The following is a 23403-nucleotide window of genomic DNA, read 5'->3' as shown; positions in this document are numbered from 1 at the left end:
GCAATCCTCTGCGTCGGCAGTATATCACCAGCCCCAGGGTCAGACTCGGTCCCAGCGTGCACCAAGTTAAGTGTAGTAGCGTTCTTATAAGTTTGGGATATGGCGGGTGAGGGGAATGTAAACAGATGCGCAAGAAGCGCTGAAATAATATTGGTAAATGATAAAAGTTTGCCAGTATATTTTGTGGATTACACAGCAGGGTGGCGACAAAGTTAACAAGTTTGTTGTGGAAGCCATGAAAACAACCCAAAATTCTGCCTGACAAAGCTCGTTTGATAAGGGGACCATGTATGGAGGCAGTGAACTAGTAGTAGATTAAAGGTGCTGCAGTTAAAACTATGTTAGTTGGATCTTGGCATGGAGCTGGCGCTCCGCTGCCAGGCGAGCTTTCGCCAATCCAAGCCCGTGTCTCTAGGCTACTCCCCAAACAGCACTTCTAAGAACCTTTTGTATAAGATCAAGTGTAGTAGCGTTCTTATAAGTTTAGGATATGGCGGGTGAGGGGAATGTAAACAGAAGCGCAAGAAGCGCTGAAATAATATTGGTAAATGATAAAAGTTTGCCAGTATATTTTGTGGATAACACAGCTGGGTGGCGACAAAGTTAACAACTTTGATGTGGAATCCATGAAAACAACCCAAATTTCTGCCTGACACACCTCGTTTGATAAAGGGACGATGTATGGAGGCAGCTATATGGATGACTTTTGGAGGTAGCAATGGAGACAACGTGTGGAGGCTGCTATGGAGACAATTTAATTTGGATAGTGCCTGTATGTGGCAGTCCAAAAAAGTTTTCAAACCAGAGGAGCAGGTAGGTGGCCCTCCAGAAAAATGGAATAGATTGAGTGCCTGTATGTGGCAGTCCAAAAAACTTTTCAAACCAGAGGAGCAGGTAGGTGGCCCTCCAGAAAAATTGAATAGATTGAGTGCCTGTATGTGGCAGTCCAAAAAACTTTTCAAACCAGAGGAGCAGGTAGGTGGCCCTCCAGAAAAATGAAATAGATTGAGTGCCTGTATGTGGCAGTCCAAAAAAGTTTTCAAACCAGAGGAGCAGGTAGGTGGCCCTCCAGAAAAATGAAATAGATTGAGTGCCTGTATGTGGCAGTCCAAAAAGTTTTCAAACCAGAGGAGCAGGTAGGTGGCCCTCCAGAAAAATTGAATAGATTGAGTGCCTGTATGTGGCACTCCCAAAAATTGTTTAAAACAGAGGACCGGGTCGGTGGCCCTCCAGAAAAATTAAATGCATAAAGTACTATAGCTAGAGCCAGTGGGCCCTGTCAAAAAATAGCCAGTTTCCTCTGGTTTACTATACAAAGAGGAGGAGAAGGAGGAAAATGAGGAGGAGGAGGAGTGGATAAATTATTCAGGTTGAGCTTCCTTCACCTGGTGGAGATTGGAAATTATGAGAAATCCAGGCTTTATTCATCTTAATAAGCGTCAGCCTGTCAGCGCTGTCAGTCGACAGGCGTGTACGCTTATCGGTGATGATGCCACCAGCTGCACTGAAAACCCGCTCGGACAAGACGCTAGCGGCAGGGCAGGCAAGAACCTCCAAGGCGTACAGCGCCAGTTCGTGCCACATGTCCAGCTTTGAAACCCAGTAGTTGTAGGGAGCTGTGTGATCATTTAGGACGATGGTATGGTCAGCTACGTACTCCCTCACCATCTTTCTGTAAAGATCAGCCCTACTCTGCCGAGACTGGGGACAGGTGACAGTGTCTTGCTGGGGTGACATAAAGCTGGCAAAAGCCTTGTAAAGCGTACCCTTGCCAGTGCTGGACAAGCTGCCTGCTCGCCTACTCTCCCTCGCTACTTGTCCCGCAGAACTACGCACTCTGCCGCTAGCGCTGTCAGAAGGGAAATACTGTTTCAGCTTGTGCACCAGGGCCTGCTGGTATTCATGCATTCTCACACTCCTTTCCTCTCCAGGGATGAGAGTGGAAAGATTTTGCTTGTACCGTGGGTCCAGGAGAGTGAACACCCAGTAATCGGTGCTGGAATAAATTCTTTGAACGCGAGGGTCACGGGATAGGCAGCCTAACATGAAATCTGCCATATGCGCCAGAGTACCAACGCGTAAGAATTCACTCCCCTCACTGGCCTGACTGTCCATTTCCTCCTCCTCCAACTCCTCCAACTCCTCTTCTTCTGCCCATACACGCTAAACAGTGAAGGACTCAACAATGGTCCCCTCTTGTGTCTCGCCAACATTCTCCTCCTCTTCCTCCTCATCCTCCTCCACCTCCTCCGATATGCGCTGAGAAACAGACCTAAGGGTGCTTTGGCTATCAACAAGGGAATCTTCTTCCCCCGTCTCTTGTGACGAGCGCAAAGCTTCCGACTTCATGCTGATCAGAGAGTTTTTCAACAGGCCAAGCAGCGGGATGGTGAGGCTGATGATGGCGGCATCGCCACTGACCATCTGTGTTGACTCCTCAAAGTTACTCAGCACCTGACAGATATCAGACATCCACGTCCACTCCTCATTGTAGACTTGAGGAAGCTGACTGACCTGACTACCAGTTCTGGTGGAAGTTGACATCTGGCAGTCTACAATCGCTCGGCGCTGCTGGTAAACTCTGGATAACATGGTCAGTGTTGAATTCCACCTCGTGGGCACGTCGCACAACAGTCGGTGAGCGGGCAGTTGGAGGCGGCGCTGCGCTGCCCTGAGAGTGGCAGCATCTGTGCTGGACTTCCTGAAATGCGCACAGATGCGGCGCACCTTCGTGAGCAAATCATACAGATTGGGGTATGTCTTGAGGAAACGCTGAACTATCAGATTTAACACATGGGCCAGGCATGGCACATGTGTCAGTCTGCCGAGTTGCAGAGCCGCCACCAGGTTACGGCCGTTGTCACACACAACCATGCCTGGCTTCAGGTTCAGCGGTGCCAGCCACAGATCAGTCTGCGCCGTGATGCCCTGTAATAGTTCTTGGGCGGTGTGCCTTTTATCGCCTAGGCTCAGCAGTTTGAGCACCGCCTGCTGTCGCTTAGCGACGGCACTGCTGCTGTGCCTAGAGCTACCGACTGATGGCGCCATGCCCACGGATGGTAGTTCGGAGGAGGAGGTGGAGGAGGGGTGGGAGGAGGAGGAGGCATAGTAGGCCTGAAACACCTGGACCGAGGTAGGCCCCGCAATCCTCGGCGTCGGCAGTATATGACCAGCCGCAGGGTCAGACTCGGTCCCAGCCTCCACCAAGTTAACCCAATGTGCCGTCAGCGATATATAGTGGCCCTGCCCGGCAGCACTCGTCCACGTGTCCGTGGTCAGGTGGACCTTGTCAGAAACGGCGTTGGTCAGGGCACGGATGATGTTGTCTGACACGTGCTGGTGCAGGGCTGGGACGGCACATCGGGAAAAGTAGTGGCAGCTGGGGACCGAATACCGAGGGGCGGCCGCCGCCATGAGGTTGCGAAAGGCCTCGGTCTCTACTAGCCTATAGGGCAGCATCTCCAGGCTAAGCAATCTGGAGATGTGGACATTAAGGGCTTGGGCGTGCGGGTGGGTTGCACTATATTTGCGTTTCCGCTCCAGCGTCTGGGGTATGGAGAGCTGAACGCTGGTGGATGCTGTGGAGGATCGTGGAGGCGACGATGGGGTTTTTGTGGCAGGGTCCTGGGCAGGGGGCTGACTATCAGCTGACACAGGGGAAGGAGCAGTGGTGTGCACGGCCGGAGGTGAACGTTCAGTGGGGTGTTTAGCATTCATATGCCTGCGCATACTGGTGGTAGTTAAGCTATTAGTGGTGGAACCCCTGCTGATCCTGGTTTGGCAAATGTTGCACACCACAGTCCGTCGGTCATCCGGTGTTTCCTTAAAGAACCTCCAGACTTCTGAAAATCTAGCCCTCGCCGCAGGAGCCCTCGCCACGGGAGCTTCACTAGTTGACACATTTGGCGCTGATGCACCAGGTCTGGCCCTGCCTCTCCGTCTGGCCCCACCACTGCCTCTTCCAACCTGTTCTGGTCGAGGACTCTCCTCCGTCTCAGAAGCACTGTGTTCACCCGGCCTATCAACCCAGCTTGGGTCTGTCACCTCATCATCCTCCGATCCCTCAGTCTGCTCCCCCCTCGGACTTCCTGCCCTGACAACAACTTCCCCACTGTCTGACAACCGTGTCTCCTCATAGTCGGACACCTCTTTACACCCTTCTTCCACTACGTCAAGAAGGTCATCATCACCCACAGACTGCGACTGGTGGAAAACCTGGGCATCGGAAAATTGCTCAGCAGCAACCAGACAAGTGGTTTGTGACTGTGGGAAGGGTCCAGAAAACAGTTCCTCAGAGTATGCCGGTTCAAATGCCAAATTTTCCTGGGAGGGGGCAGACTGGGGGGGAGGAGGCTGAGGTGCAGGAGCTGGAGGAGTGCCGATTTCGGTGACATGGGTGGACTGCGTGGAAGAATGACTGGTGGACAAATTGCTCGAAGCATTGTCGGCAATCCACGACATCACCTGTTCGCACTGTTCTGGCCTCAACAGTGCTCTACCACGAGTCCCAGTAACTTCAGACATGAACCTAGGGAGTGTAGCTCTGCGGCGTTCCCCTGCTCCCTCATAAGCAGGTGGTGTCTCACCCCGCCCAGGACCACGGCCTCTGACCCCTGCAGTAGTTGGACGCCCACGTCCCCGCCCTCGTCCTTTACCCCTAGCACTCGGGTTAAACATTTTGAAAATGAGAGTTATAACTTTAATTTTTTTTAAAACTTTTTTTTTGTGTTTTTTTTTTTTGTTGTGTTTTTTAGTTTTTAAAACCAAACGATGCTATCCTATTGCTATGGCTATTTTCTAGCCAAGTATGAAAGCACACTGCTATGCCAGATGAGATGACGCTGAGTTATTAAAAAAATAAACGTAAAATAAAAAAGGAAATGGCAGACTGTGCCTAATTGAAATCCAACCCCTAATAAATTTTCCCACTTCGGTCTTTGCGATGGATATGTGCGTCACTAAGCGCAAAACACAGCGGTCGCAAGTCTCACTACAAATTGCTCACAATTTGCTAGTAGATGCACTGCAGCAAGGACAGCCACCAGCAGATCAACCAGAAATCAAATATATATAACGCTACTGTAGGCGTAAGTAAGCCGTTTGGATTCTCCTATGGCTATTTTCTAGCCAAGTATGAAAGCACACTGATGAGATGACACTGAGTTATGAAAAAATAAACGTAAAATAAAAAGTAAATGGCAGACTGTGCCTAATTGAAATCCAACCCCTAATAAATTTTCCCACTTCGGTCTTTGCGATGGATATGTGCGTCACTAAGCGCAAAACACAGCGGTCGCAACTCTCACTACAAATTGCTCCCAATTTGCTAGTAGATGCACTGCAGCAAGGACAGCCACCAGCAGATCAACCAGAAATCAAATATATATAACGCTACTGTAGGCGTAAGTAAGCCGTTTGGATTCTCCTATGGCTATTTTCTAGCCAAGTATGAAAGCACACTGATGAGATGACGCTGAGTTATGAAAAAATAAACGTAAAATAAAAAGTAAATGGCAGACTGTGCCTAATTGAAATCAAACCCCTAATAAATTTTCCCACTTTGGTGTTTGAGGTGGATATGTGTGTCACTAAGAGCTAAACACAACGGTAGCAAGTCCCCCTGCAAATTCCTCACAATATGGTACTAGCTGCACTACTAGTGCCAGCAAGCCCAGCCACAAGCAAACAAAAAAAAAAAAGTATAACGTTATTGTAGCCCTAAGAAGGGCTGTTGGGTTGTTGTTGAATCACTCCTGCCTAACACTATTCTAATAGAACACCCTAACGCTTTCCCTGACCAGCAGCAGCTCTCTCCCTAGCGGCATCCAGACACAGAATGATCCGAGCAGCGCGGGCAGCGGCTAGTCTATCCCAGGGTCACCTGATCTGGCCAGCCAACCACTGCTATCGACATGTAAGGGTACCACGTCATGCTGGGTGGAGTGCAGAGTCTCCTGGCTTGTGATTGGCTCTGTTTCTGGCCGCCAAAAAGCAAAACGGCGGGAGCTGCCATTTTCTCGAGCGGGCGAAGTATTCGTCCGAGCAACGAGCAGTTTCGAGTACGCTAAAGCTCGAACGAGCATCAAGCTCGGACGAGTATGTTCGCTCATCTCTAATCAACATTCATAAATATATGTATCCCCAAAAGATAAGAGAGAGTCCAGCATCAGTCACAGCGATAACATTTTAACATTTATTTCAAGATTGCATAAAATTCACCAAGCTGAAAATCTGAATATTTAATTCTGAAGACTTGATGCTAGACTCTTTCTTTTCTCTTCATGTTTCTTGTGTTGCACCTCCGTGCATCAGGTAAACTAGATCAGGCGTACTCATTATATGTACCCCTTTATAAATAAAACTGTCACAAAAAAACAAACTATATCATAGTATCATATTAGATAAAAAGTGTCTGTGGCCGGATTTTAGGGGACGTGCAGTCGGACGATCCTACTTATTCAGACTGAGCGCGGGATTTAACTTTCAAATTGTGTCACAAGCCCAAGCACCTAGATCAGTGGTGGCGAACCTATGGCACTGGTGCCAGAGATGGCACTTGGAGGCATCTCTGTGGGCACACAGGCTGTCTCCCAGGCACAGAGCTTGTCAGACATGGCATCTTCCTGCAGTATCACACAGTCCAAGTAGTGCCCTGCTATTTTAAAGTGACCCATCCTGTGTTGCTTTGTCCTGTCCAAAGAGTGAAAAGGTGTGGACAGATTGGAGCTCAAAGATTCTGGTAGCAATAAGTTTGTTACTGCCTAAATTGCCGTGTTGGCACTTTGGGAAAAGCTAGTGTTTTTTGGGTCTCATTTTGGGCACTCGATCTCTAAAAGGTTTGCCATCACTGACCTAGATGCACCACTAAAAAGATGTTGAACTCTTTCGGACCTGAGCAGGGAAGCGACACATACAGGATATCGGGCCCACAATCTTAGTGTATCACGGCACAGTGCATTATTGTTGGACAATGCACTTTCGGTGAACTCCAGCGGGAATGTAAGTAAATGTGCCCTACTGTGTTGATCCAGATAAAGGGGAAAAACTGCAAGTCTGATACCAATTGGCCTAAAGTAGGAAAAATTAGCCCTTCACACGGCCCCTCTTGAATATGTCCAAACAATTAGCCATCACAATATTGCTCTTACATTAAAGAATCCTTGTCTTTGGCAATGGTAGAGCCACCTCTTCACTAGTCTTAGGCGATGACTCTTTGCCTTGGCCATAGACCTGGGTATAAAAGAATCCTTAGAAGGATCTCTGTATTGCCTTTTATATTCAATCATTTTATTGACATAAAAGAACTTTAAGTTACAAGTCGGGGATAAATAACAATCACGTACAGTTTACAGTCGTTGTACATATTGGATACAATTACATTTATAGGTGCTTCCCTCCTTAGTTTTTATCAGATTAACAGTGGAGGTGGTCGGCTGTTAGAGTCGCGGGTTTTAGCCTGGTCATATGTTGTGGTCGACTGTGTCCCTGTGTAAGTCCTGCTTTCCCAATTTAGTTCTGGAGACAGAAGACTAGGATGTATATGGGAATAGTCTGCCATTGACGTTCTAAGTCGAGGAGTTTTTTCCATGAAAGTTTGTCTTGGCATTGACTTATGGTCGGGATGGCCTTACTCGTGGACCCGGTTCATGTAACCTCACTTATGGAGCCATGTGGAGAGACAATATAGAGGTTGTATTGCCTTTTATAATATTAGGTCATCCCTTGGCCATCTTTTTCCCCTGAATAACCTAATTTCATCCGAATAACCCCAAGTTTAGTAATCTGTCATTGTATTCTAGTCTACCCTTTTCATTGATAGCTCTCCTCTGCACCCGTTCCATTTTTTATACATGGGTACGCAAAATTGTACACAATGTTCCATGTGTGGTCTGACTAGTGATTTGTATCAGGGTTAAACTATGTTTTTTTTTCTAATGCAGTGTTACCAAGTAATTAACTACTTAAAACATCATTTTGTTTTTCATTTCCTCAGCCTAAGTGCATACCCTCACATTTATCTACATTGAACTTCATCAGTCCCAGTGTCCAGCTTTCGCAAATCCCTCTGTAATTTTATACTATCCTCCCCTGTATTAATTACTTTACTGAACTTCGTATCATCTGTAAATATTGAAACTGTACTGTGTGAACGCACTAGGACGTTTACAGAATAATACAAAAAGGAAGGTAGGAAAAAAACAATTGCAACATGATGAAGGCCAAAAATACCTGTGAATATATGAGGTTAACACATTTTATTTGAAATGTGCTTTAGACTCTAGGGGAAAAATTGTGGTACCCAATGAAAGCCAATCAGAATATTGTACTTTCATTGTACAGTACAATATTGTACAAAACTAGGGCTTCAATCCTGCAGGGAGCGTGATCAACCCATGAGGAATACTGTTACATATTGCATTTGTACTGCCTTTGGCTATAATCATGATTTGATAATTATATGGTACTTGGAACTGACCGAGATGGAAGGAAATTGTTACGTGAAGAGGAAACATTTTCTATTTTTCTGCCAAGAAAGAAGCACCTTCTGTGCTAGAAGAGATAAGAAACACACTCTGCCTGCTGTGACATTCAGTTCTGTTCTCCATTTTCTGTTCCAGAACTTTCAGGTTTTTAAATAAAAGAATTCATTACAGAGCAATTTCTGCTACACATTTATTCCCTGTAGACATTATCAGAAAGCTGCGTATAACAGTAAATGCTTAGGGATAATACAAGAAGTGTGTTGTATTACTTCACTCCGGAACAGAGAATGAAATAAACAGCGTACAAATATGTGAACAAGAAATTATAAAATGATGGGGAAACAATACATTTATAGATATATATGTAAATTAGATTGAAAAGGGAAATATTCTAATGAGAAAATCATCTAGGTATTAGCAATATAAGTAATAGCTCTCAAATACAACCTCTGCCATTTAAGGAAGGTAAGAATTCACTAACAATGGTAACTCCTCAGTTCCTATAGGTGCCATAAGGATCCAAGGAGGGAAATCATCCAATAGTATGTGGAAGATAAAGATTGGTGTATCATTGATTTATTTGTGTAATAATAAAATGTATATTGTCTTTTTGGCAGATGCCCCATGGTGCTCTCCTATTAAAATAAAAAATGGACATGCAACTTGCACCAGTCCTTCCCGCTCTTATTACAAAACTGTGAAAGGGACAAGGTGCAACATCTACTGCCAGAAAGGCTACGAGTTAAGTGGAGGGTCTCAGGTTATTTGCCAGTCAGATAAACGATGGTCTAGCAAGTCTATATGTAAGCGTAAGTATCTTACTTTTTATTAGCCTAATGCCCTTGATGGGATTGTACAGTGGGATAAAAAGGGTTAAAAAGAAAACTAAGACGAGTGCATGCCAAAGTCTATATCTGGCGCACATTTTGTTGGTATATGGTATAATACTATACTTCTGCCTACTGTCTATTCATTCTGACTGCATGCAAACATTCGAACTTACATCGTCTATAGGTAAACGTACCCCGTACTTCCACCGCTACTAATGTCCAGTATGTTATTGTATTCATATATAGAGAAAAGGTGCCCTACTCTCACAATGCCTGTAAACGGAGGCTTCAAATGTACAGATGGTGCATATTTCAACTCCAGATGTGAATATTACTGCTCACCCGGTTACCAGCTGAAAGGGGATAGGATTGTCAGCTGCATGGACAGCAAGTCCTGGAGTGGACGGCCAGCAACATGTTTGGGTAAGATAAGAATTTATTGAGAAATAAGGTAAATTTAAAAATGTGATATGTCTTATATGATCATCAGCAATGCTTACAATTTATATAATTTCGACCTTATTCTGGCCTAAATAGGATAGGTGATGAAGCAAGGGCACTCACTCATTGATCCAGGCACTGTGACAGAGGTAAGCCTGTTATATTTGTGCTGTAACTTCACAGGCTGTTACAGTGTGCAAGAGCATTTCCCCCTTCCACTTTTTGTTCAAACTTCCACTGCTGCAGTGAGATTACATCAGGCTGAGGGACAGGGTGTGCTGAGGGAGCAGAGGGGAAGACAGTGTAACAGCCTTTGAACCTACCGCACAAAGAGGTTTGGTCAAATCCCCCAAACCTTTCAAGCTAATTAGCATAATTTTAAAAGTTAATTTTAGGACATGGATCCTTAGGAAGGGAGGCATGTATAACAATTATAACAAGATTATCACAGTCACGGTGCCTGCTGTAAGTGCCCCTGGTCTATCATGTTTGATTTTGATGGTAGATTTCCTTTAAATAGAAATTTGGTGAGATATGCCCCCAACTGTCAACAGGGACACAGTTTATTGTAAGACCCATGAGTCTAAAAAGCTTGAATGTCAATATAATTGTGTGGATGGCAGCACCCATTTTGTTTAAAGGTTGTGGTGGTGCAAACAGCAAACTGGGTTGGCAGAGTTTGACTTCAATAAGTTCTCCACCCCTGTGACTTCATACAGCCAATTTACATCTCACTTCAAAGTAGATTTTCTGGATGATGCTGCCCCACTGGACCATAAAAGCAACATGATCTGAAGGGTGTGAACCTGTTTAGCAACATACCGATAGCGGTTTAACAGGTCACAGGTTCCCTGTAAAATTTTAATTTGTTGATTACCCTCTTTTTCCATACATATAGTTATTACAATAAATAGAAAAATGTTATTTAATAAAGATTTCAACTCAGCAAAGTTTCCTCTATATTGAAAGTAAATACACATTAAACAACAAAAAAAACACACATAACCTAACTAGCCTGTCCTTGTTACGCCCCTGCAGGAGACCTTAACCTAAGTATAAAAGTTGACTATTATTGTTTCTGAAATGAAAGGGTTATTCCAGGACTTTCCTTATATAAGTCATCAATATCTGAAAGGTGCGCTGCTACAGATCTGTAATGTCACGTCCACTGGTCCCATTGCCAATCGCAACCACTATGAAATGTATGGTGCTGTGCTTGGTAGACTTGCACAAATTATACTGTCTCTTCTAACGGCTGATCTGTGCGGTAGCTGATTTTAGATTTATTACCTATAATAAGGGTTGGTGTTCACTGAAGAATTCCTGGAATACCCCTTAAAGTGACAAGTATCTGTCCCCACGATTTACCTACCCAAAATAACAGCTATGCTATAGAGGCCTATGCCCACACATGCCACCAATACCTTTGGCTTTCATTTCCAGCTTCTCCTTCCATGCTAAAACTCTACCAGTGTAAAATCTGGAGTAAAATTGAAAGTAAAATAGTTAAAAAATACTTCAATGCAAACAGACATGTACAGATATGTTATGTAGTTTTCCTTCAAAATATTTCCCAGATTAATAAAATGGGTGATTTCTTATATTTTATATTTCTTTGAGTACTAAAAGCTCGAGGTATAGAAGACAACACTTTGCGTCTGTTAATGAGAGAACACGTATAGTCGGGTCTCCTGTCCGCCTCCACACGATTTATAGAGCGCGGACATAGATAGCACTTTCTATGATGTACTCTGTTAACCTGTGAGAATAAGGTCAGGGCAGAGACAGGTTGCTAGCAGAGCGTGTACATGTGCATGTCTACTGTGTGTTTACTGTCATTAATGTAAACCGCATTGCTGTTACACAGTGTGCAGCTTCCATTTTCTCCCATTATATATTATATATATGTCCCTTGTCATATATAGCAGCACTGTGCGCAGACTGTAATCACTCACATCAGTCACTAATGAAGTTCCAATAATTACGGTATATAGTGAGGTCAATCTAAAGAGAAAATCTTGTATTCCATTGTCAGAATAGCAAAACAATGCACACAGTGAAATAACAGCACAGGCAGTGATTAAAAACATAGCAATACACAAGAAGCCGGGGTAATGCTCTTCCCTGCACGGAGGCCCGTGCACAACGTAGGCTTTGCCGTTGGAGAAACCTATTGGCCTAGCCTAAGGCCCCTTAGTGACCGACAGAGAAATCCATATGGGCGTTCACTAAGGGGTTTATCATTAAGGCCATTAATCATTAATACCATATATACATGAAAACACAACCAAAACCCAGCTCAGTGTTGGCAGGTATGGGTTGGAGCCACCACTTCAGCCAGATCCCACTCCTGGAGTCAGTAGTTTGCGGAGCAGGTACTGGGCAGATGTACCTAGCACTTGCTTCGACAACAACTGAAAGCGCCCTTTGCTGGGGGCGGGAGGAAATCGGGTGAAAAATATTTTTTTTTGTTTAAATAAAAATGTAGGTTCCCCCCGGTCTGAACCCAATACAAGAGACTTGCTCACAACACTTTGGCCACATGTATCAAACCTTTGGCTTGCCTTTTTCTTTATTTTTTGCTACTTTTTTTGCACCTAAAACAGTCTCCTTTCAAAGTTTGCCATTGTCTAGTTTTCTGCAGTGTTCCCTGAGTTATCACCTGAATCCAGATGTGAAAGTTGCAACTTTTTACAAAACAATCCCACATTTTTGGAGACTTTTGTTTAAAAAGGAGCAAATTCACTAAAGACCAAATGCCATATGTATCAATAAGGAAAAACTGGTAAGATAGATCTGACCAGTCGAAAACCTAAGAACAGCCCCCGAGACCACCCTCAACCCCCCCCCCTCCCCCGCCACCATAAAGACAGACTTGTGACACCTGTGCCCCTTTGTCTCACTATGCCAGGACTGTGGGGATCTGTATATCTGGTTTATTTTTTAAGAACAAAACTCGGCCTCCATGTGAGACAAATTAGGGGGCATTCCGGTTCTCAGTCGGACCAAATGCCATATTTAACTATGTTAAAGGTGGATTACAAAAAAGTTGGTGAACTCTTTTGGGCCATTGCGGGGAAGCGTCACATTCATGATTTCTGGTGCACAAAACTTGGTGAATCGCCACACGCAGCAAATGTGCCCCAATGAGTCCCAAGAAAGTGTGTAAAATTTACACACTTTCTTGGGACTCATTGGGGCACATTTGCTGCGTGTGGCGATGTAAATGGGGGCACTGTAAATGAATGTCTAATTCTATAGCGCACAAAGTAGGCATAACACTATGATATGCTGCCTAATCGCCACTAGAGGGCAGTACATACTTGAACTTAGACTGAAGTGATTTCACAAATTGTTTCTATGAAGCTGTGAGGGTAATAAGAAACTTCCCTTCACAAGGTTTTCCTGCTGATATCAGTTATATATTTCTCCAGCATGAACCCTACAGTACAGCAATGGGCAACAAAAGAATCGGATGCCTTCCATTGTCCTCCCTTGCATCAGAGAACAGCAATGCTACACAGGACGTGCTGATCATATGATCGGACCAGACACATATCTCACCCTCTTCAGCCTTCATGTAGGGCATTTCTCTCTGAAATCATTTCACGATTCTCAAAATGTATTCCTAATAGGGAATAATAATATTTGCATGTAACATGTGAAAAATAGAAGTTGTCAGCATTTTCAGTTACTTCCTATGGGAAAGGGAAAAAGCAAGCAATGCACAACAGTGAAATGAAATGCCACTCACATATCTGTCTTGAAAAAATCTCTGACTCAAAGGCAGATAAATCTTCATTTTTTTTAATATACAGTTTCTCTGCATTTGTATTTTATCAAGAAAGGCAGAAATTTGGGAAAACTTATTGACTCAAGCATAAACTTAGAGTTGGAAATGCAGCAACTACTCTTTAATAAAATGTTCAGAAGCCTCCCCTTGTTAAAAATACACCCAGCAGTCTCCCTTCATCAATAAAATGTCCAGCAGCATCTTCTAATTAATGAAATGTCCAGAAGCCTCCCCTTATTAATGAAATATCCAGCAGCAGCCTCTCCTCATCAATGAAATTTCCAGCAGCATCTACTCATTAATGAAATGTCTAGCAGCAGCCTCCCCTCATCAATGCAATGTCCAGCAGCCTCCCCTCATCAATGCAATGTCCAGCAGCTTCCCCTCATCAATGCAATGTCCAGCAGCCTCCACTCATCAATGCAATGTCCAATTCGGCTTATACTTAAGTATGCTGTATATACTCTACTAATGATTCAGGGCACTTCACCTAAAAGATTTATTTATCAGGACTTTACAGTTAATTTGATGTCTGATATGATATGTCTCTAATGAAAAATTATATAGAATTTTCCAATAATATAACAATTATAGGACAATACAAATTTTTAAATGAAATCAAAATGGGATATTAACATTCCCCTTTAAAAAGAAGTAATAAAAGAGGAACACAATATATTAAAATGTAATGCAGCAGAGGTATAATGGAAAGCTTTGCAACTGTTCTGTTAGTCCACACCTGATCTTGGCTCACAATTAAAAAAACTGGCGTAAAAGGCTTGAATTAGATGCAATTCCTGGCACGCATCCAGGAATTTGCAACTTTTCACCCTTTCACCACCTACATCACTTTATTGAAAAGAGGCAATGGACGGGTGAGAAGCCGGGCAGGCGGGTGACAGGATGCAATGGCCTGATGAATTTACAGCAGGCAGGACCTAGGGTAGAATTCATCTGGGCACTGGAGCCTCTTGGTATACCCAGAGTGATGTGCACCGGCGGGGGGGAAAATTAAGACTAGCGCACGTAGTAAAATGTGTTAGCACTATGATTGGTTCTTCTGACTTTATAGACAACAACCTACTGAATGAAAAAAATATGAATTAAAATCCTTTTTTTTTAAAAGACAGTTTTCCTCAAATCACTCCACCCGCATAGTGTATGGCACTGTGTAAGCTCTCCAGGCATAGCTTGCTGCTTCCATGTCATCTGTCATTTTAGAGAAAGTTAGTTTTTTATTTTTATTCAAATTAGCTTCATAGTGCACTTGAGGTGGGGCTGTGCCTACTGATGCACTTATTAGGGCACATTTACTAAAAATAGGGCTAACTGCAATAAATGCAGTTTGCCTGTGTAGTGTGCAGAGGGCGCCAGATTCAGGATTTGTGGCGCACGTTCTTCTTTATTTCTCATTTTATTTTAATGTTTTAAACTTAATTTTTTTTTACCGTATCCAAACTGAAACTTGAACCAGCGATGCTCTGCTCTGATACCAATGTATTGTAGTGCAGTGTAAACTGTCTGGCTAAGACATGCTCAGCCAGTTTACAGTCAGACCCGGAAGGGGAGATCAGGCAGCCCTGGGGCACTTTGCCCTCCTCGGGGCTGCACTGAAGCAAGCAGCACGGTTATTCGTTCCTTAGGGTGTAGACCCTTACAATCTTGTAAGGGTTTAACACTTGCAATCGAAGGGTGTTAAAACGTGGTGTCAGCTGTAATATACAGCTGACACCTGCTGCTTCTGGAGCCGGTGCCAGAATCTGGACGTGATAGAACGCCCTGGTGTGGTAGGTATCTTCCTGCAAGGCTGTACTATCACGTCCTGGTGCACGTAGGAGTTAAAGCTGATCAATACAGCAGAGAGGTTAATCTGTAAGTAGGGATCATCTGTAAGTTTGGTGTTAGGGGACTTCCTGTATTGTGATCAGTGTTATTCTTGGTACATAGTCCTTCGCAGGTGACAACTTTAGACATGTTAATATGAATCCAGCTTTATATTGCATTCTGAAGTCCATTTTGGGCAGGGGATCCCCATTTCTACTGAATAATTTGTTTTTCAGATTTGGAGCCTCCGAGGATTCAGTGTCCAAGTGTAAAAGAGAAAGTAGCAGAACCAAATAAACTTACAGCCAGGGTCTTCTGGGACACTCCTGAAGGACGAGATACTGCAGATGGAATTCTCACTGAGTAAGTAAAAAATTGTATAAATCCTAACTTCCTGATAGAATATTAATATGATTGATGGAGAATAGCATTCCTATATACACTATTCTAGGCACCAGAAATAAACATTTACAGAATTCAATCATTGTATTAAATGTACAATAAGCACACGAAGCTTAAAACAGACCAGTTAACAGAATGGTCAAAGAACACAACACATAAAATTGAGATTTGTAACATGTGAATTGCCTGTTATTTTTACTTTTTTCCAAGTTTCTATGATTCTATTATATCTCATTATGAAATCAGTATTTTCAGGTGTTTCAGGAGGTATCAATTTTTTCTTCCCCCTCCATTCCTGTGTAAGGCTTCTGTGGTGAAAGGGATAGAGATGATTTGTGTGGCGGTAATCTAATAGCATTGCTCGGTCTGTATTGGGAAATAAGCAAATTACAGGTGATCATACATATAAGATAGTTCAATGTCAACTAATTTATATTTTATATGGCATCCCACAGCCTGTGTGAGATAAAGATTTGGATTTGCATGCAGATCCTTGTGTCTTTAATGGTTGATAAGCAACAAATGTGTAATAGCCGCAAACAGGGTGCTTTTAGGTGGGGAATAGTGGGGCTCCGGTCAGGGGCTGGCCAGTATCCCCCTCCCCTTTTTAAAATCTACAGAGGTGCGATCCACCACATAGGCTGCGTTCTGGCAGCCTGTGAGATGGAGGAGATGGGGTGTAGCCTATGGCCGGAGCTGGTGAACGCATCATCACTCTTTGCATGTGCCAGCATCTCATCATGTTGTTCCGGAGGAAGATGGTGGCAAGAGAAAGATGAGCATTTACATTTTTATTGTCCCTGTTACTATTACTTTTGGGATGAGGGGCATGGTTACATTAAACAAGGAGGGTACAATGACCTGGTCACTATTTGAGAGGGTGCTACTGTGGCTGTATTAGCTACTTTGGGGTCATTAGTGTCCAATGTCCAATGTCAGAAATCTGCAGCACCTCCCCTGTGTTGTTACTCTCAGTTTTTTTCTCCTATAAGGGGGGCTACATGAAGGCACCCTTATACTATAACATATTTATTATTCAGTATCAAACACTAATAGATCTGGTGCAGTATAAGACTTTCTGTCTAATTCTGCTTGTTTCTGTTTCAGTGTCTATGTAGTAAGATTGGTACTGGTGCAGTTTTTATGTGAATTTTCATTTCTAACTAGTCACAAAAACTAACTATCAAATAAGATTAGGTTAAACATGATAGAGTCATATGCCAGAACGGACCTGGACTTTATCCGAACAGATTTCATAAAACAATGAGCTATCGGGAAATGGCAGCAATTAAATTAGAAAAATCTTGTCAGTGGAAGCCTCATAATCCGCTGTCATATTAATCCTTGTATTGTCTGAGCCCAGTAGAGACACAGTTTAATGTTTTCATCTCTGTTATTTGGAAAATTGAAGAGGCTTCCTTGTAGTGTGTATGCGCAGAAGATGAAGCTACTGACCTTTTGTTGAAGAGGCCCAAAAGCTTCTGCAACACCCTCGCCGATGCAATGGCGAGGTAGGGTTTGCGAATAAGCCCCATAACATGTCACCACATCACACAGGGGACATTGCAGTGGTTAATCCTGCCTGGCAAGGCAGAAGTTAAATCTGTATATGATGTACAAGTCCAGTATCCAATGATATGTGTTACATCCTGTCTTTGTGAACTGAGAGGTAATTGGAGGAGCAGCCACCACCTGACCAAAGGGAGGTAATAAAACCCCCTGGCCAGGAATGTTCTAGGGAAGTCTCTCTCACCGGCACCCTGTCCATCACCCAGAGACTCACACTCGGGACATTAAGGGGTTGCCCCAGGGAGATCCGCTATAGCAGCCGCTCCCTCATCTTTTCTTGCCAACACCACCCTGCTGGAGACCTGCCAGGCTATAGGACAGCCCTCCGGTTCCCCCCGTTCCAAGCACTGTGACAATAGCGTGCTTAGGCCGCAACCGCCAGCCACTCCGGTACTGCGGGCCCCGGCTGACTCCAGGCCTCAATCCGAAGGCTAGGCCCGGTGGGGGATGTTGCAAGTGGCGTCACGAACAGGATTGATACTTCTGTGCCTTATTACGGCATTAAAGACTTTCCTTTATTAAAAAGACTGTGCTGCCTAACCCTGCTGCCATCCGGGTTTAGGCCCAAGTGCTTGTGTGTTTCTGGACTGAACTGTGTTATACTGCTGCCACGTGCTGTCGAGCGCCGCTCCAGCACTCCAGAGGTTAATCCTGGCAAGAACTGTACCAGCTCTGCTACATCCGGCGCTGCCGCGCCTGAAGATTTTTACCTCAGAAACTGTGGCGCAGCAAATAATTCAAGCCCGCCAAAACCCTCACTGGCGGGAAACCCAGATGACTCACAAAACTCCGCCCACGCGCGAATGGCGCGAACCCCGCCTCCTGTGGCGCAGGAAAAATTAGAGCCCGCCACAGCTCTTGGCGGGAAGGACTTGGACTCCTCCCACTGGCTCGAGGCGCCAGAACTCGAGTGGATTTTGGACAGTGAGGACCATATCATGTGGGGTCCTCCGCCCTTCCCTCCTGTGGAGCGGCCTGAGTTCTATGAAGTGCTAGAGACTATGGTGGTGGTCTCTGCGCAGCCGGTCCGGAGACCCTCCGCTGGACATCGGCTGCACCGAGGATTGACCCGGGCCTTCGTCACCAGGACGTGTTTTCAAACGGTGACGCAGTACCAAGTCCCACCCGGGCGGTTCCTCGTACCTATCCCGGTTACCATACCGGTACCGCAGGCCCACGTGGAGGCGCCACGTGGGGAAGCCCCGACTCCTGTCGAGCCAACGCCTGGGCCTACTGCGGCTGTGCCACCTGCTCCGAGGCCTACCATTCCTGCTGTTCGGCCTGCTAGCCCTGCTGTGACGGTTCCTGATCCTCCGACAGCTCCTGCTCCTGTTCCGGCACCTGCCCGACCATCACGGAGATCCGAGCCTGCACCGGAGCCACGAGCCCCAGCACCAGCACCTCCGCAGCCTCGAGGCCGAGGTGAGGCCGCCCGCCAGCGACTCCGGGACGCTGTCTCGGAGCAGCGACGCCGCGAGAAGGAGGCCCAACGCTACATGGCCGGCCGGTCTACAGCTGGAGCCTGGGTGGAGAAGAACCGCACCACCGGCATGGTCCGGTTCTTCGATAAGCAGCGTGGCTATGGCTTCGCCACCCAGGACTACACCGGATGGGAAGTATTTATACCACGCCGGTCCGTCAAGAGGCCTGATCTGCCGGAGAGCCAGCACAACCTGAAGCCAGGCGAGTGCAGTGAATTCTCCCTGCAAGAGGGGCCCCGAGGACCTTGGGCGGCTGGTGTGATCCGGATCCCCGACTCCGATGAGGACCGCTACTTCCCGCACGACGACTGGTATGAGGACGACGAGTGGCCGGAGTCTCCGAACACTTCTTCTTCCTCGGCTGCGAGTCCCCGGGCGGTGACCCACGTGAATGCCCCATCCACGGTAATCGTGAGTACGGGTCCCATTGCCATCCATGGGCCGGGCATGATCCAGGGCGCCACCCCCACCGTCTCCCCTGCCGGGAGCGTTGCAAGGTCCCGCGGCTCTTCTGTGGGAGAAGACATCCCGGCTAGCGAGCCTTGTCTGGAGGTTCCGTCTAGGCCCACATCTCCCCCTGCCGGTTACCAATGGGGTGATGACCCGGCCCCGGAAGAACCGGAGCTGGAAGGAGCTGCGGCGCTGCCGCAGGTCCCTGTTTATTTCTTCCTGGACCCCTCCGTGGTCCCTGGCTCAGTTGAGCCCCCGGCTGGAACAGCCGACACCCCGGGCGACAGCGCTCCTCCCCCTGAAGGTCCGGAGGATGTTGCTGCACCTGCAGTACCCGCTACTGCCACCGGGTGTCCCCAGCCGGCACCTACTCCCGCTGAGGACGCACAGGATTCCCTATTGCCTTTGGATCCTGTCCCTGCTGAACCCAGCGAAGGTGCATCTGACTAACCCCTGAAGGGCTGTAGCCCTCTCCAGGTACTTTGTCCATTGTAAATATTTATTTCTGTCCTTACCCCAAAGAGCCAGAGACTTTCCTGAGACTCTTACCCTTATTTATCTCAGTCCAGAGATTATACATTGTCTTGTGCTATGATAGCACCCCTTCCTCTGCCACAGCAGAGATTTCTTCAAAGGACTCTGTCCCTCTCCAAATAGAGGAGACCCTTTGCATCTCAGTGCACTTTTCCCCACATCAAGGGCTGTACCCAGAAGATGGACTTTGTCATTAAAGACCTTCTGAGAGACTTTTGTCAGATACTCGAGGGAAAAGTTGCTATTGCTATTGATTATCATTTTGCACTTAATGCCTTCCTTTTTAGGTATGGACATTCTGCTTGCACTTTTTATGCCTTTTCTTTGCAGGAAAAGAGACATTTGCTATCTTGCTACCTTGAGTAGCCTATCTATCTGTAACGTTATGTTATAAGATGTGTACCCATTGGGCTGCTAAGCCAATGTGATTTTGCTAAATGTTTGCACACTGTCATATATGCCAGTAGTCTGCATTAACCCTTTCATAGGCTTTTCAGGTTGTAGTGTGGCTGTGTCGGACCGTCTTTCTATGTAAAACACTGACCGCTACCTGATCCCTCAAACTGAGGTTTGCACGTGGGGGTAGTCCGTAAACTGCGGGTCTTTAGGGGACCGGGGGTGTTACAAAGATAGCACCTGGATGCCACCCATACATGGGTAAGGATACCAGTCAGGAGGTACTCGTGTCGCATATGCTAACGCAATGCAGATAGACACCTTATATAATTGCCGCCAGGGAAGAAGCGTTGATACAACAAATATACAGGCCTTGGTGCAAGGAGTGGATTACAGGACATGACACCACACCTTTCCTACTGTACAGTTCGGTTTAATGGCGTCAGCGACCAACTGTCATACAGCTACATGTTTTGTCTTAGTCCGACACCAACCCAGGTGCCTGTCTCCAGGACCATGGGCGGTTTGTCCCTACACCTCACATAGCCTGCACTTCCTAGAAGTGCCTTTAGCCCCCTCTGTGCCCCAAAACAACTGTAGTCGAGCCGAGGGCGGCTCTTTCAATTGCCCCCGGGGTATGCAACACCCTCGCCGATGCAATGGCGAGGTAGGGTTTGCGAATAAGCCCCATAACATGTCACCACATCACACAGGGGACATTGCAGTGGTTAATCCTGGCTGGCAAGGCAGAAGTTAAATCTGTATATGATGTACAAGTCCAGTATCCAATGATATGTGTTACATCCTGTCTTTGTGAACTGAGAGGTAATTGGAGGAGCAGCCACCACCTGACCAAAGGGAGGTAATAAAACCCCCTGGCCAGGAATGTTCTAGGGAAGTCTCTCCCAGGAGAGAGAGGAGAGCAGTCTCTCCCAGAAGGGAGAAGAGACCGGTCCTAGTCAGGCCCTCTGGGTCTGCAGGACGCATGCAGAGAGTAGTTAGCTGAGCAGCAGCTCAGAGTCTCTAGCACACCGGACCAGTGCAGGAAGAGCCTAGCCCCTGCCTGAAGTGGAGAATAAGACTAGAGTTAGTTTAGTGAGGAAAGGGGTATCATCCTACCTTCAAGGGTGATACCTGAAGAGATCCAGGACCGAGCTGAAGCATCCTCTAAGGACACAGCTGCCTCCCAGCCTGCCCTCTACATCCAGGCTGGTGACCTACATCCTGTGGCTCCCTCCAAATACCTCTCCAGTTCTCCACCATCTTGTTAAAGGCACGTTTGCTGCGGTTCCTGCGGTTCAAATAAAGAACTGTAAGTTGTTTTCTTCAACTTCTGTCTCCGTCTGGTCCCTGCTAATACGGCTGCCTTCATCACCGGCACCCTGTCCATCACCCAGAGACTCACACTCGGGACATTAAGGGGTTGCCCCAGGGAGATCCGCTATAGCAGCCGCTCCCTCATCTTTTCTTGCCAACACCACCCTGCTGGAGACCTGCCAGGCTGTAGGACAGCCCTCCGGTTCCCCCCGTACCATGCACCGTGACAATAGCGTGCTTAGGCCGCAACCGCCAGCCACTCCGGTACTACGGGCCCCGGCTGACTCCAGGCCTCAATCCGAAGGCTAGGCCCGGTGGGGGATGTTGCACTTCTCTGCCAAATAAGGAGAGGCCTACAAAATATGTGTCAGTACAGTGGTTCTCAACCTTTCTAATGCTGTGACCCCGCAATACAGTTCCTCATGTTGCGGTGACCCCAAACCATGTACATAAATATTGTATTTGTGCCAAAAAATGCTATAAAATCGTGGCTCCGATGGCTTTAGGTGACCTCTGTGTTTTGGTTGTTCGACCCCCGCCGGGGTCGGGACCCACAGTTTGATAACCACTGTGTCAGTAGCTTCTGATTTCCCACATCGCTCACACACTGCAAACAACTATGGAAGTCTATAAAGGAATATATACAGTATTCTGTGTATTAATGCAGGTTTTTGAAATTATATTTTTTAATACTAGGACAGATATGATTGACCACTGTCACATAGATTTTTTGATCAATATAAATTATAGTGAAATTTCCTAGTTAGTTTTTTTCTTTTACAATGCATTATTATTGACTCACAGATTATTGATGTACACTCTGAGTATTAATCATATTTGACAAGTTTAGAGAGCGCATTTGTCATATTTTGTGAGAATAGGTACAAATAAGTGCATATTCACGAATGCCATAATGTTGTCAGTATGATGAATGAATAAATCATGTTATATTTTATTTTAGCGTCACATTAAAGGGACTTCCATCAGGGTCTGACTTCCCAGAGGGAGATCATAAAATCCAATATACAGTATATGACAGAGCTGAGAACAAGGCATCATGCAAATTTACTGTCAAAGTCAGAGGTAAGTAGACTTATGATTGGTCTGGATCAAATATACATTTTTATAAATATTAAGGATGCTCCTAGGTTGTAAGACAATACACATATGGCAGAAATATCTGTATGAAGCATGTACCAATGCAAACAGAACCTGCATCTTTACTATGGAGCCCCAGGTACTGTCACTGTAATAGTATGATTTATGTTTAAAGGAAACAGCTCTTGGCCCCCACCTTTGTGCTCCTGTACAGCTCCTCCCTCCTGCTTTTTCACAGAGGTCACAGCCTGGTGTGTGGGGGGTGGGGGGGAGAGCTGTACAGAAGCACAAAGGTGGAGGCCAAGAGCTGAGCAGTCTGCAACACAGACAAGTCACATGTTGTTTTTTGAAATGCATCCAAAGCAAAGCCCAACCCCTAGGACTACACAGAGGATTTTGTCAGGGTGTAAGGTAATAAGATTGTAATGCAATTGCTTAAAGAAAGCAGAAAGGAAGAAATATTTGCAATGCAGCTGTAATGGGCTTTTGCAACCTGTCTTTAGTGAAAATGAGATCCCTGGTGACAGGTTCCCTTTAACCTCCAGTGGTGAGGTAACATTTAGAGGGAGATTTCCTTTAATTCATAAAACACAGAATGACCTGTGTGGTTACATTGTCCTATACATTGTCCTATACATTATAAATTAGAGGCTGAATATACAGTATGCATGAATTATGTTAACTTCAACCTTCCAGCACTGAAGGGTTCAATCTGAATCCAGCTAAGGACCCCGCATAGAATTTGTATTGTTTCCTCCAGAAACTCTTTTTATCTCCTGTACTCA

At 45.7% G+C, this 23403-nt stretch overlaps 1 protein-coding gene across 2 annotated transcripts in view; it reads left to right on the top strand.

The window, feature by feature from the left end:
* Positions 1-23403, top strand: part of SRPX (sushi repeat containing protein X-linked) — an 83465-nt gene that overhangs the window by 35475 nt on the left and 24587 nt on the right. For both annotated transcript variants that reach the window (XM_072137806.1, XM_072137805.1), the window contains 4 exons: positions 9101-9292; positions 9560-9736; positions 15608-15734; positions 22482-22603. In XM_072137806.1, the coding sequence (XP_071993907.1) occupies positions 9101-9292; positions 9560-9736; positions 15608-15734; positions 22482-22603 (618 nt within the window). The remainder of the gene's footprint in view (positions 1-9100; positions 9293-9559; positions 9737-15607; positions 15735-22481; positions 22604-23403) is intronic.

This window comes from Engystomops pustulosus, chromosome 2 (assembly GCF_040894005.1).
Source record: "Engystomops pustulosus chromosome 2, aEngPut4.maternal, whole genome shotgun sequence".
Taxonomy (NCBI): Eukaryota; Metazoa; Chordata; class Amphibia; order Anura; family Leptodactylidae; genus Engystomops; species Engystomops pustulosus.
The sequence above is the reverse complement of the archived record's forward strand: the minus strand, read 5'-3'. Positions and strand labels throughout refer to the sequence as shown.